The sequence below is a fragment of the Suncus etruscus genome, chromosome 20 (genome assembly GCF_024139225.1).
Source record: "Suncus etruscus isolate mSunEtr1 chromosome 20, mSunEtr1.pri.cur, whole genome shotgun sequence".
NCBI lineage: Eukaryota > Metazoa > Chordata > Mammalia > Eulipotyphla > Soricidae > Suncus > Suncus etruscus.
The window spans coordinates 26,670,037-26,682,999 of NC_064867.1; the positions used below are offsets into that span (position 1 = coordinate 26,670,037).

Here is a 12,963-nt window from a genome sequence, read left to right on the forward strand (position 1 = left end):
GTCCCAAGCTATCATAATGTTGCTGATAGTTCATTGAGAAGTCAGTTTGAACATTTTTTGTGTTCACAGACAATTTAGGAAAGTTTATAAATCTATTATCTCTGCAAAAACCTAGCATATTTTAATACATTTAAGCATTTTATATAAGTTAATGAAGCCAATATTTTGATCCTAAGACAAAATAATACCAACTATGTAAAGTAAGAAGGGAGATGAAATATTTCCGGAATGTATAGAGGAAGAAAGTATTCAATATTTCTTAAAGAAAAGAGGGCAAGGTGAGAGGGCAAGATTGTCCTGAGAAAAAAACATGGATGAACTTTTGGATTCTTTTTATGTCTTTTCAGGGTTGATGATTTGATTGGGTTTATGGCTTTTCAGAATCTCAATGGTATCTACAATAATCTTTTGAAGCATTTTCATGATTGAACATGGCAACCAAGAAAAAGTTTTTACATGAATATGTCATTTAAAAAATTCAAAAAGCAACAAACTCATGTAAGTTCTTGGGAGAATAGCCAGGGCATTCACTATTCAGTCTACATTAAAATTAAATTTTTTTTTAAAAAAATTAGTCACTTTCAAGTTAAAAGAGAATGTTCAAAGGAATGCATAAAGCATGCTCTTGGCAATCTGCTCCCTTAACTCCCTAGCAATTCAGATTCTCTGTAATTTTTTTCTACATTGTGTTTAGAGGATGAGAAATTCAAACAGCTAAATGGTTAATGCTTGAATCATTTTTTTTCTGACTTTCTGGGGGTTTCTGATACAAGATATCTAGGTTTCAAATTCTGGCATTCTACGAAAAGCATTAAGATTTTAGTTAGAAATACTTCGAGCATTATCCTAAAGAGTATTTTGCAATGGCAAAAATGTGCGACAGGACAGTATATTAACTGCTAGGCACATATAAGTACTGAACTCATACAGTATTGAACTCAAGTATACAGGGTGACTAAGGATGAGTTTTTCTTTCACTAAATGTGAATAATTTTATATCTGTTTAAATAATCATTATCAAAATGATATCATAATCTCAAATTATTATTTAAAAGAGACTCAGTAAATGTGAGGTCAGGTGTTCCTTAGTAACAAACAAAACCTAAAACCAAACGTTTGTTTTGTTTTGGTTTGGTTTGGTTTTTTGTGCCACATCCAGTAATGCTGAGATTACTCTGAATACAATGCTTAGTGTTCTCTCCCTGTGGTGTTGGGGGGCTCATTTGATACAGGGAATAAACCATGGCCTCCTGCATGCAAAACAGTTACTCATCCCTTTGAGCTATCTCTTCAGTTTAGACCAAATGTTTTTGGTTTGTGTGTGTGTGTGTGTGTGTGTGTGTGTGTGTGTGTGTGTGTGTGTGTGTGTCATACCTGACAGTTCTCAGGGGTTCCTCCTGTTTTTTCACTCAGGAATTACTCCTGGTGGGTTTCGATGCCAGGGATTGAACCCAGGTCACCTGCTTGCTAGGCAAGTGACATGCACATTATAATATCTCTCTGGCCCCTGGACCAAAATTTTTAAAGCAAGTTTTGAATGATCAAAACCATGTAAAGCAAAATCTAATGGCATTGCTGAATTGGAAACGGGTAATTTCATATGTTTATCGTGTTTACAATTCCATTTCTATCTTCTCCTCCACTACAGGAGTAATCCATAAAAATAAATGATCTCAGTTTCCAAGTGAGGTGGAAGGTTCAAAATTGTCTTGGCAAGATGGAGAAAGAGAAAAAGAAAGGATCAAGTCAAATCGTTGAGTAGTTGTGTGCATGAACGCCCAATAGCTAGAGTCTGCTTTGCAAGTATACAATGTTAACTATTCCAGAGCACATGCTGCTTGGGGAGGACTCACCGTGATGGAGGATTTCCCTGCTGTGTTCCCATGCTTCAACAAGGATTTGGATAGCTTCCTCTGGGAAACGATCTGCACAAACGTAAACAAGAGACAGGTGTAGGAGTCACATAACAAGTCTACTTTTTCTCTACTAAAGTCTGTGTTCTTTGTTTTATATAAAGACATGACAAAAAATTCACATCTGTTTATTTTTCATAAATCTCTCCTTAACATATATTTTTCCCAGAAGTTGCCACGTTCAAACCAGGACAGGCTTATAGATTCCCTTATATAAAACGAGATGTAAGCAGCAGAAAGCTGGTCATCTCCGAAGGAGAAGGTGAGCCAAGACTACCAAAGCCATGCTTACTGCCTCCATCACCCAGAATCACCATTTCCCTGATAGCCCTGTCTCATCACGAACCCCACAACTCCCTTCAGGGGATGCCAATCTGACAAAACTTTAGGCCTTCTAGTTTGGGGGCTGATAGCATAGGGCTTTTTGGAGCAAGTGTGGGCACCTTTACCCCGTATCTTTCTTCTTCCAGGTGGCCTGCCAGTTGAGTACATGCCCCTAATAGTCATAGTGTCAGTAATAGTGTTTTGTATTTCTGAACAACTTCATTTGTTTGATGCTATCATCTCTAAAAGAACACCCCAGTTCAACAGAATGGACATTTAACAAGTGCTTAGTAAAGCTTCTACCACTGTATTAATGACTTCATTGGAGATACAGTAATTTTAACAAATGTGCTTGCTACTCTACTTTTTATTTTTTCTTGTTTACTTTTCCTCCATTTATTTTATTTTCAGTTTTTCAACATCTTTTTTTTCACTTACTTGGAAACAAATGTAATATGGTCAACTGTGTCAACTATGTGATACATTTTCTTTACATACAAACATATTCTTCCCATGTTTCTTTACTCTTTTTTTGTTTGTTTCTTTACTCATAACGTTTGTGATGTAAGCAAGAGCACATTAGGATTTCCAGATAATGCAGTTAACTTTGAGGTCATTTAATTCTTTGCGCATTTGTATCAAAATAAGATTAAAAACTAATGAGTATGTAAATTATGGTAAAGTAAGTTTCAGAATGATATCAATTTAATACTAAAAGCTTTGTGCAAAGTATAGGAAGAAAAAAAAACTCCAAGTCTAAATATATTCCTTCTGTATCTATAAGCTCTTGAGTTCTATTTTTAATTTATTCATTAGGAAACTATAATGTAAGTCATCAGGAAATTGATGCTTAGGCAAGCCAATAGGAGTAATTGAGGTCCTCTCCATGATTCAGTGTCAACGCACAATGTGCAAAAAACAGCTCAAATCATAATAATCTTGGGAGCTATTCTTAGCAGAACCTGCTCAACCTCCCTCTTCCCCCCTACCCTTTTTTCCAATGCTAAGTTTGGCAAGGAGTTGAGGTCCTGATGAGTATGTAACACAGGATTCCTCATTGCTTAAAAAAATCTAGAATCTGCCTGTTTTCAGAAGAAGAGAGTCATTCTTTGTGTTGGATTACTTCTATCTGATGATCCCAGTGACCTCTGTGTCTCCAAGCTATTGCATAATTCTCAAATACCTGAAGGTTGATTGGTCCCTGTGACCTCCTACTTATGAAGTATGGGGCCACTAAAGGGACTGGGTTACAAAATGATTCTGGATTTTTTCTTGTTTATCATCTCTCATTTTCTCTCTGTCTCTCTCTGTCTCTGTCTGTCTCTGTCTCTGTCTCTCTGTCTGTCTGTCTGTCTCTCTTTCTCTCTCTCTTTCTCTCTGTCTCTCTGTCTCTCTGTCTCTCTGTCTCTGTCTCTGTCTCTCTCTCTCTCTCTGTCTCTCTCTCTCTCAGAGCCTGTATATTCTGGAGAAAGAAAGCGTCCATATTTGGAAGCTCCAAGCCCAACTTTTAATCATTGAGAATAACAGGCCCACCAGGAATCATATATATAAGTGAACTTGTAAATAGGTACTGTTCAAGATGAACATTGAGAAAATTGCACACCTTGTGTGGGATCTGATCCCAACCATATAGTCTCCAATTCTTTATGCACAGAAACCATGAGATAATCAATGTTTGTATTAGGGGGATGCCAAGTTATGAGATTCTCAATATTTATGGGCCATTTAATACACACAATACAGAGAGAAAGAGAATGAGAATACTCAGAAAGCAGGGAGGCAAAGCCACTCTGAAATCCTCATATATTCTTCTCTCTATTTTAAAATGCAAAAAGTATGTCAGTTTTAAATGCAGAACAGCCAGACAACTACCTGAAGCTAAGCAGACATCAGATTCTGATGTTCAGTCAGCTATCATAGAATAAGGAAGGAGTAATTCTAAATAAAAATTACCTGTGATCAAAGAGCTAGTACAGTAGGTAGCTAATTCAGGTTCAGCTTCAACATCACATCTATGAGCCCAGCTATGAGTGACCCCAGATCTCAGAGCTAAGTGGTGGTAATAACATTGCTGACAGTGAAAGCAATAAGAAACCACATTCAAATAGATTATGGGAAATATTTAGTTTATCCCACAAATACGCATGTACCCTCATTACATGCCAGATTTGGTGGTAGGATCAAAGAACAGACTGGAAAGCAAACTCAGATATAATTCCTGAATTCACAGAGCTTATTTTCTAGATAGGAAGATAAGAATAAATTGAATTACATGAATAAAATAGCTCATCAGTTAGTAGAAATGCATGGGCTATTAGAGGGAATAATAAAAATAGATCACTTGGCTCTATTGTCAATAAATTTGTAGGTCATGGTGCTTATTTAAAAAAATTAAAATCTGGGCTGGTGAGATATCACAGTAGGGTAGGGCACTTGCCTTGCATGAGGTTTGATGCCCAGAATCCCAAGTTCGATGCCCAGAATCCCAAGTTCGATGCCCAGAATCCCATATGGTCTCCAAGGCTGCCAGGAGTGATTCTTTTTTTTTAATTTAACCAACTTTATTACATACATGATTGTATTTGGGTTTCATTCATGTAAAGAACACCACCCATCACCAGTGTAACATTTCCATCACCAATGCCCAAAATCTCCCTCCTCCCCACCCAACCCCTGCCTGTACTCTAGACAGGCTTTCTATTTCCCTCATACATTCTCATTATTAGGATAGTTCAAAACGTAGTTATTTCTCTAACTAAACTTATCCCTGTTTGCGGTGAGCTTCATGAGGTGAGCAGGAGTGATTCTTGAGCATAGAGACAGGAATAACTCCCTGAGCAACGCTAGGTGTGTTCCCCCAAAACAAAGAAATTTATAATGTTTTATTTTATATTGTTATAATGTTGGAAAATATTTAAATGAGAACATTTAAAAGTTTATCTCTTAAAATAATGCTGGCAAGAAGTGTTATTGATCATGAGCATGGAGAGAAAGGTTGAATTTAGAAGATGGGTAGAAAAGAGCTAGAATTTGGGAAAAAATCAAATGTAGGGAGAATGGAAGAATCTTAAAGGTATCACTGAATCTGATGTTTGTGCTAGTAAGTGAAATAAGGAACATGAGTAATAGAGAAAAATAAATTTGAATTAGAGATCATTAATTCAGGCTGGAATAAAGAAACGGACTGAGTAGGCAGGAGAGAGGAGGAGGCACAGAGGAAAATGTTTAAGTAAATTGGGCCATAAAATGTAGAATAGAGACAAACCAACACCTGAAGGAAATAAGAAATTGAATGAGGCTTATATTTTGAGTGGTCAACTCATATATTATGGTTATTAGTCCTTGGATAGAACTATTAGTAAAACTGGTAATCAAGCAAATTTGTTTTACCTCCAGGATTCAATATTATCTTTAAAAAGTAATAGCTATTAGGGCTTCAATCCTTTTGGTCTAATAATTGCATAAACAATAATCTACGATTGGCATCACCTTTTGGATGGCTGTCAGGCAAAGGTCAGGGATGCTCAGCTGAAGCAGTGATCTATAGAAAAAGTCCCACTTATTGCCAATGCCACTTCTTAGGTCCATTTTGTGGCAGTTGAAACAGTCACAAAGGGTAGATTTGTGGCTCAAAAAAAAAAGGCTCAACAGGCTCAAAAAGCCTCTTGTCAGAGGATGAGAAAGTTGGGGTGAAAAGGACTCACCCTGGTCCCAGTGGACACTTGAGGTTAACAAATAGCCAGCTTTGTCTGGCATCAAGCCAAAGGGGATGCACTTGACAGAAGTCCTCTAATTTGATTCTTTTCACCTCATAGTGGGGTCACAGCTGTGCTGAAAGGGTGATGTGAAGAGAAAGGAAACATGTTGAAAACACCCTCTCTAGCAAAGTCAGACCAATGAAATAACACTACTATTAAATTCCTAATCTGCATTTGCACATTAATAGCAGTGGGAATGCCTTATCCTCTATGAAGTGGATACTACTCTTCTATCAGCAAAGAGCCTCCGTTTTCCAGAAAGTCTGCAGTTTGATTTAGATGAATGGGAATAAAGTTAGTGGGAAAATCATTTGGCCAATATTTTAACAAGTAATATTCAAAGGAGCTTTCTTTCAATGTCTTTCAAACTGTCATTTTGAGGACATAAGTGTTATTATTCACATAAATCCTGTTACTGAAAATACATTCATGTGACTTTTGAAAATTATTGTGAATTTCTCTGACTACATCAACCATCTATTGAGCACATTCTAGGGGTCAGTGCCTTTCTGAGGCTACAGTGGGTCATAGATTAGAAATATACCTACAATACTTTATAATCTCATTGCAATTCACTAGATGTGATCATCTCCAAAGCATGAAGAATATTCTTTCTTTAAAAGGTGAGCACACAGGGGTTGGAGCAGTGGTGCAAGTGGAAAGGAGAGGATGCTCCACATCCTGACTTCAATGTAAGATATGCAGATTCCAGGATCTTTAATACAGAAACATGATACCAACAACAGAGACTGTATGAAAAATAAAAGTGTGTTGGCACAACAGACAATGTCTTGGATTGGACGATCTAGCTTGCCTGGAGCCTAGACTTGGTCTTGTGCCAGGAAACTTCAGGGGTCTGGTCTCTTTGTACTTAGGCCAAGGTTATTTCTTTCCATGTCCCTCATATTTTGGTGGGCCTATGCAAACAACAATTGCCACTCTAACACCATTTTTACTGTGCTCCTTTGACTCTAATCCTTAAAAAGAACTCAAAATTTGAGGTTAACTTAAGCTAATATGCATGTATATGGAAATGTAAGAAAATACTATGCCTGTAATGTTTAAGGAGTTACGTAAGTTTTATGGCTTTAGATTGCCTTGTGTGCTGTTAAGAAATATTATAATGTGTTACAACCTGGGGACTTGAGGGACAAAGTAATTGTACATAGATTCTGTCTTATTTATCTTAATGTTCTTTGGCTGAAATTTCAAAGTTAAAATATCAGCAAGGGGACTTCTGAGAATTATGTTATGGGTGATTGTCCTTCCACTGTAACTTTACCTTGCCCTCTTTCTTTGTACCCTTGTTCTCATAATTAAAAATAAAAATTAAAAAAAAAAGTAAAGACTTATTTGCATGACTGGGGTAGACCCTAAAAGCAATCAAATTGCTTTTATGAAAGAAAGGGCTGAGTTTTGATTTAATGAAACACATTATACCCTTGATACCTATTGCCTCACTATCTCATTGTAACAGAATTACCTCAGAGTTTCAACCTTTTGTATGCCCTACCAAACTTTAAAATTAGTATTTAGAAGCTAGACCCAGAGGGGACTTCTTATACTAGCAGCCTGGGGAGCAAAGGAAGAGGATGCATGGAATGCATGCTTGGGAACAAGGGCAAAGGAGGACAACATTGGTGGTGGGAATGCCCCTGATTCAGTGTCACTATGTACCTAAAATATTACTGTGAAAGATTTTTAATCCACTGCGGTAAAAATAAAAATAAAAATTTCTCAAAAAAATAGTGTTTAGAGAACTAAAAAAAAAATCTTCAAGAGCTATCCTTCTTATATGGTTTGCTCTATCTAAAATAACCCTCCCAATCAGCGAACTATAGTCATTCTTTATCATGGAATGATAAATGAATAGTCCCCTAACCCATTATATGCCATTGCCTCTCTTTTAGATTTGGAATGTGACCAGTGCTCTTCCCAAGATTTACATGGGAAGCCTAGAGTAACTGCTACAATCAAAAGTCAGAGAAAAATAACTGTGCAATAGAGAAGAACTTTCTTTAGCTCCTTATGTTGTGCTTTCTTTATCTGGCTCCTATAGCACCAAGAAGGAAATGGCCAAGAATTTGCTAGAATACAAGAATCTGAGAATTACTGAATTTCACAAGATCCCCAGGTATTTGTATGCATATTAAGATAGAGACACACTGAGCTAGAGTTGCATGGAGACTGTTTCCCTACTATATGATCAGAGTTTAAAATTTTCTAGAAAGGAGCCTTTACATTAATCTGTTCTACTGATTTAGACTTTTATTAATGGGAAACATTGTAGAGCTAATACAATGCCGAAACTTTCTCAGCCAGTCAGAAGGGCAACTCTGTGTGTGTGTGTGTGTGTGTGTGTGTGTGTGTGTGTGTGTGTGTGTGAATTTTGTATAAAATCAACCTAGTCCTTAGTCCCTAGTGAGGAACTATAAAGGGACCTCTCTAGGGAGAATGATTCAGAATGACAGGAGCAATGGGTAATCTACTGGTCTGGGCTTCCTGTTTTAGGATTTCTATTAAGCAGGGTTCTAATTACTTTATAATTACAAGCTTCACCCTTCACTTGACTTCTTTAGCAAGGGAGAGAATTGAAGGAGAGCTTCAGAGAGGGATTTAAGGGTCCCTGATGTATTAATTATCCACCTTTGGTGCTGATAGTGGAGATAAGCCCCCATCATCACAAATGACCTGACTGATTAGTCAGAGGCAAGCCACTTCCCTACCCCCAGTCATATCAAGCATCAATTAGGAAGGAAAAAAGCTAGATCTCCAAACACCCCATTCCCAAGAGAAAGCATTTGTCAAACAAAGGCAGCAGGGCAACTTTTTAACCACAACCTCTACAGGCTGAGTTGTCTTCAGTTAAGGTTAGCAATGAAATATTACTAGCCCCTGGGGTGGAGAAGGAAAAAATCTAGACCAACAACACCAGACACAAAACTTTAATTCAAAATGGATTAAGGATTTGAGTGTAACACCTGAAATCTTAAAAGTATAAAAGACAGTACATGATAATGTCCTTGACACCAGTCTTAAAGATGTGTAGGGGACGTCCCTCTAATAGCAATGAGGGGAAAAAGAAAAAATAAACAACCAGGAGTATGTCTAATTAAAAATGTCTGCACAGTAAAAAGATTAATCATAAAAATATCATTTTCTTCTTGAATTCAGTAGAATACTTGTTTAACTGTAGAAAAGAAAATCTTTGCAAGTCAATCTGACAAATTGTTAATATGCAAACTGTATAAAAATTAATAAAATTAAAATACATATCAAAATACCAAACAAATTGGAACTGGAGCAATAACACAGCAGGTAGGGCTCTTGCCTTGCATGAGGCCAACCCAGGTTCAAAATCTGGCATTCCCTAAGATCTCCAAAGCCTACCAAGAGTAATTTCTGAGCACAGAGCCCTAAGTAACCCTTGAGTGATGTTGGGTGTGGCCCCCAAACCCATCCCCCTTCAAATATCAAACAAATTAATTTTAAGTTGACAACTATCTCTTAAAATACACATCTCTTCAAATTTATATAAGAGACACTGAAAATATATACCTATAAGGATAGTATTTGTCTGAAAGACAAAAAAATGAAGGCATGGACCTGGAGCAAATAGTAAAGCAGGTAGGATCCTTGTCTTGCATGCCACTGACCCAAGTTTGATTTCTTTGCATCCAAATAGTCCTCCATGAACCACCAGGATTAATTCCTGAGTGCAGTCAGTAGTAATCTTTGAGCATTGCCAGATGTGGTCAGAAAGAACACAAACAAAAACAAACAAGCAAACAAAAAGAACTAAAGGCAGGAGAAGATGCAGAGACGTGAATCCATTTGTATTATTGGTGGAAATGTTAATTGTATGCAGCATTAAGAGAATTTCTTAAAAAAATGAACAGAAATATATTACTCTGTTTAAATCTTTAGAATCTTAGATGATTGGAATGAGTTCTTTTTTTTCTCCCTAAGAATTGGAAATAGAGGTGTTATATCTTAAGAAAAAGGGAGAAACTGAGTCCAAACTGTTTTTTTATTGCACTTGGGTTCTTCCACTTAGTATGCATTTAACTTTGGTTTCTATATAATGATGCTAATAATATTGCTGATATTACCAAGCTCATAAATGCCAGGCACATGATCAATACATTGGGAGACAGCACAAAGAAAAATTGGTCTTTTATGCTACATTTCATATTCAGAAAACTGTGTTACTCAATAAAAAGAAGAAAAAAATTAAAATTTTACAAATTTTTAATTGTAGAACACATTAGAAATCATTTTAAAAAATCTTCATTTTGGGGCCAAAATGATAGCAAAGTGGTAGGGCGTTTGCCTTGAATGTGGCTGATCCAGGGTGGACCTGGGTTCAATCCCCAGCATCCCATATGGTTTCTTGAGCCCAGAGTGAGCCCAGAATGATTTCTGAGTGCATAGCCACAATTAACCCCTGAGCGTCACCAGGTATGACCTCAAAACCAAAAAATAATCTTTATTTTTGTAAATAAATCTTTATCAGTTTGTGGGCTATTATATTATTTGACTTTTTGGTTAATTTTTTTTAGCAAATTGATAGTATAAAGATTCAGTTCATAGTATCATAGCATTTCTTCCTTTCTGGCTGAGCCAAATACAGAGAAATCTTATTTAAGGCAGTTGGATGCTGATAATTGGAGGTACATTAAAACAATATTGTAGAATATAAGATGACACTCAGCTATTATTATCATTATACCACAATTGCAGAATTCACCTTTAGAATCTTGGATGATCTGTTTGAGCTCTTTTTTTCTCCTTAAGAATTTGAAATAGAGGTTAGAGGTGGTATAACTTAGGGAAAAGGGAGAAACTAAGAAAGGAGTTTCCCCATCTTCCTCTTTTCTTTTCACCTAGCCTTTGATATATAAAAGCCCACCCGACTACTCAACCTTCCTCGCCCTAGTAAATTTTGTACTGGGTTAATAAAAAAAAGTTAGTTTAGTATATTTATATATTAGTATATATATTATATATATACTTGTGGAGAGATGAAGGGTCATAGAGTGTTAAAATTAGAGGTGAAAACACTACACTCCTAAAACTGCATTGTAAACAAGTTTATAAATAATGGTGTTTAAAGGAAATTAAAAAAAAACTACAGTAGCATGCTCCACTCTAAAGTGTTGTGCAGTAATAGAGACTACATACAATTTCCCATGGATTTCCAGTGTTAAGAGCAATTGCAAAAGCTCATGAATAGTTTGGAGCCAAGAGACCTAAAGTCAAGTTCAAATTCCATGATCTAGGAACCAGACACATTAAGTTACCTGTCTTTACTTGGTCTTAGTTTCCTTAGATATAAATCGGGCTAAGGAGTGTGCTTCCTCCCTGGGAGGTTGAGAGGATTTAGCAAGGGCCTGGTCCAGTGACTCTAAATAAAAGTGTATTTGAAAGTCAAAAGTCCTTAGTTCTTTTTTTCTGATTCAGTGTATTTGGTGCAGGGAGAAGTGGGAAAATATAAAAACGACTGAAGGAGCTAATAAGCAATGAATAAAAAGGCAGGCATGCTTCAAAGGAAAGGGTCTTAAGAAATAGTCCTTTTCTAGCCATAGAAATCCAAAGATGATCTCCAAGCTCCCCCAGAAGGAATCTACAGCTTTCTGAGCACCCCAAATCATTGAAACTCACCCCCTCATCCATCTGCTGAAACACACAGTTCGGCCCTGAATGCTCTCTGATGGGGACCTTTCTTTAGCATTATGGCTCTGTGCTAAGTCACTGGCTGTGCAAGTACTCAAATTCATGACCTGTGCTAGCTCTGTGCATGCTGTGTGCTGCTATTTTCTTTTCCTAAAGCCTATGCTTCACGCTGTTTCACATGACAGAGTGAGAGTGACACACTCTGTTGGACAGAGCAAATACCTGAGGTAGCCTTGAGCGGTAGGTCCCGAATGTGGGACATTCTCAGTCCTGGGGAAGTCACGTGCTTTCTCCACTGGGGTCTTTGCAATGGCCCGAGAGGAACTAAATTACTTTCCCCAGGTTTGCCAGGTTATTTTTGAGATCTAATTTGAAACCGTATTTGAAACCATATGTCTGATAAGACTAACCCTCTGTACTCTCTTTCTCTCTCACACACATACCTTTGATTAAATAAAATACTAAAAAACACATGGAAAAGTTGACATTTTTATTTCACTGATTATGTAGGACAAGAGTTTTCTGTCATCATATTTGTACTTCCCAGTTCACTCCTAAAACTATGTTGGTCCCACAACTGTCACTGCTTCCTGTCAAGTGCTAGCTTCTCCCCACAGCAATACCAGTTTTTAGAACTGAGACCTCCCTTAGTATCAAGGCTCTGCTAATCACCTTTCCTGGAAGCTCTTTTTTAATCCTTACTAAATGGCCTGTGCTCTCTCATTATTTCCATCCTGCACAGAAAGACACTGAGACATAAGTATGACAGGAAGTTGTCTCCAGACTTATCATTTGAGAAAGGCTGAAGTTGGATTTGACTCCAGACCATTAGGCTTCACAGTCTGTACACTCACTTGAGCATTGAAGAATGGTGCCTCTGCTCTGGCCTGAGCCACTGACTATGGCTGACAGCCCCTATATCCTAACTAAGCCCTGGAGGGGCCAATTCTTCCTGAACTACTCCACTCATGAAGAAAGAAAATATTAAAAAAAAAAAAACTATTTGGAAAAAGGAGAAAATGGCCCAGATCAAACCCTGTGAAATAAAAGATGAAAGGGTTCTGGTTGCCCTTCATAAAGCTTCTGCCAGTAAAACTCTTTCCTAGTAAACTCCTGAACACAGAAAAATTGTTTCAGTAAAGATCATGATACAAGACAATATGGAATTCATACATTATCAGGGGTTCTCACTATGGCCCATGAGCCACATTTGACCTGCCAAGGACACTTATTTTTGCAGCCACTGCCTGTTCTGCTTGAAAATCAATGTAAATGTGTGCCACATTCTTTGA

The 12,963-nt window shown here is 37.2% G+C and overlaps 1 protein-coding gene across 2 annotated transcripts in view; it reads right to left on the bottom strand.

The window, feature by feature from the left end:
- The window catches only part of CPNE4 (copine 4), a 483,892-nt gene that overhangs the window by 137,556 nt on the left and 333,373 nt on the right, over window positions 1-12,963 (bottom strand). For both annotated transcript variants that reach the window (XM_049766524.1, XM_049766523.1), the window contains exon 4: window positions 1,854-1,925. In XM_049766524.1, coding sequence (XP_049622481.1) covers window positions 1,854-1,925 — 72 coding nt within the window. The remainder of the gene's footprint in view (window positions 1-1,853; window positions 1,926-12,963) is intronic.